Source organism: Montipora capricornis, chromosome 8, assembly GCF_036669925.1.
Source record: "Montipora capricornis isolate CH-2021 chromosome 8, ASM3666992v2, whole genome shotgun sequence".
Lineage (NCBI taxonomy): Eukaryota > Metazoa > Cnidaria > Anthozoa > Scleractinia > Acroporidae > Montipora > Montipora capricornis.
In genome coordinates, this window is record NC_090890.1 from 33,671,291 (window position 1) to 33,673,790 (window position 2,500).

Sequence of the window (2,500 nt, forward strand, 5' to 3'; positions counted from 1 at the left end):
ATTTTGGAAGAGAAATGAAAAGAGAAGGTAAAGAGGAAACTGTCAGTAACCTCATCACCTGGTTGCACGTAGAAGCAAGTGTCCGCTCAAGGGGCAAGAATAACACCGTGTCTGAAGACAGAAACGAGAGTCGCCGATACAGGACCCCAAGTAAAACTGAGAACAATGCCGCAAGTGGCGAAGAACCCGATGATGACACCTGTCCACTTAACTGTAAAACAAAACATCACCTCGCTGCCTGTCCTGTGTTCCAGGAGTTAGCTATCAGTCAGAGATGGGAGATTGTAAAGCAACATTGGCGATGTCGTAAATGTCTTAGAAAGCATCATACAAGCAACTGCAGAAAACCAGACGGTTCAACATGCGACAAATGCAGAAAAAATCATCACCGTTCTCTTCATAATGACAAGATTGGTGAAACAAGCTCAAGTCCAAATCCAAGAGCATCTTCTTTCCAAAGTCAGTGCCAGGCCCCCTCGAGTACATCAAATGGTAACATCCAAGAAAATGCTGTTCATCACAAAGAAAAGTTAAAGCTCATGACTGGTTTGTGCCCTGTTCAAAAAGTTGGAGTCATGAACGGAAACGGAGAATTTGTTGAAGTCCTTGCGATGTTAGACTCTGGATCCAATACCAGTCTTCTCTCAAAGAATGCAGCCAGACGACTTGGGTTGAGTGGATCAGCAACACATCTGACCATGAATTTGGCTGGTGGGAAGAAGAAATGTGAAGCATCACAGATAATCGACATCACTGTTGCCTCACCTGCTGACGAGGATATTAAGAAGACCCTTCAAGTGTACACTGTTACAAGGCCCTGCAGTAAAGCAAAAACGCTTTCCAAAGAATTAGTGCGACACTACCCTCATCTCAAGCACGTTTGTGATAAACTACACCTTTCGGGTGGCGCCATAGATCTCCTTGTCGGTACAGACTTTGTAGAAGCCTTCATTGATATCCACACAGTGTCCGGAGAGCCAGGGGAACCTGTTGCGAAACGAAACTGTTTTGGTTGGTACGTTATGGGAAAGTTTGAAAAGAACAACTCTACTACTTCAGAAATTCAGTCGGTTGAAATCAGAACAGCAAATGTCGTAGACGACATCAAAGAACTTCTTCACCAGGACCTCCTTGGCGTGAAACCGACCAACCTTTGTACAGGTAGTGAGAACGAGATACGCGAAAGCAAGTTCGTTAAGTCCCTCGCAGCATCAACTACCCTGGTTGACGGAAGAATACAAGTTAAGATGCCCTGGACGGAAGCGGGCCCTCCCAAACAAAGTAACTACGGCATCGCACTGAAAAGGCTGTTTTCCACGGAGAGGTCATTCCAGAAAAAGGGGTGTCTCGATGTTGTCAATGAGGAAGTCCAAAAACCTCTAGAGCAGGACTACGTGATTCAAGTCTCTCCTGACCAGATTGATCATAGCAAGCCTGAATGGTACTTACCCTTACAAGCCGAAGGACAATGCCCTAAATTTGAAGCTAGAGCCCCCATCGAACCTACAGCAAAAGCTGGTGTCTTGATGGAAGTGAAAATCGAGAAGACTAAAACGCCAATGCAACACGAAGCAGCCATAGCGGAATTTCAAATCAAAGTTGATCTGGATAAGTCTGAAGAAGATACTAACCCCGTTTTTCATCAACTGTTGAATACCTGTTCTACATTTTCAAAGATACGGAGAACACTCGCTTACGTTCGCCGATTTATCCAGAATGCGAGAAAAAAGAATGTTAAGACAGGTTCAATCACTGTTCAAGAATTGCAAGGCTCGGAGAAACAGCTATTCAAGTGGAGTCAGGCACACCTAGATCCCTCTGTCATTGACAAGAAATTAACTCCGAAGCTGGACGAAAACGGATTACTTCGAGCTCATGGACGACTCGAAGATGTCAGATCGCTGCCACAAGAATTAAGAAACCCAGTTATCCTTCCACGTGATCACCCTCTTGTCATCTTGCTATTACGTGACCTCCATGAAAGACGCGGACACTGTGGGTACAAAAGCCTAATTAACGAGGCAAGGAGAAAGTACTGGATCATTGGAGTTCGTGGTATGTCCAAAGCACTCACAACAAAGTGCATTACTTGTAGGAAGCTCCGAAAGAAGCCATTGGAACAACTCATGGGACAAATCCCATCCTTGCGAGTTGCAGTAGGCACCCCGCCATTCTTCAACACCGCCATGGACATGTTTGGACCATTGCACATCAAGCTTAATCGTAAAACGCTCAAGGAGGCCCAAGTAATCATTTTCACCTGCATGACAACAAGAGCTGTCCACTTAGAACTTGTGACCGACAAAACATCTGACGCTTTCTTGATGGCATTCCGTCATTTCGCGAGTTTGCGTGGTCACCCGTGCATTTGCTGGTCCGACTGCGGGACAAATTTTGTAGGCGCACAAGGGTACTTAAAGGAAATAATGCAGAGTTGGAACGTCCCCAAGTTTGAAGGTGTTCTATCTGAAGATTTCTCGTGCGATTTTAAATGGAAATG

At 45.2% G+C, this 2,500-nt stretch overlaps 1 protein-coding gene across 1 annotated transcript in view; it reads left to right on the forward strand.

Moving 5' to 3' along the window:
• LOC138013952 (uncharacterized) overlaps positions 1-2,500 on the forward strand; it is a 3,966-nt gene that overhangs the window by 874 nt on the left and 592 nt on the right. Inside the window, exon 1 of the mRNA XM_068860985.1 lies at positions 1-2,500. This exon is cut by the window's left edge and continues 874 nt beyond it; it is cut by the window's right edge and continues 592 nt beyond it. Within this exon, the coding sequence (XP_068717086.1) occupies positions 1-2,500 (2,500 nt within the window).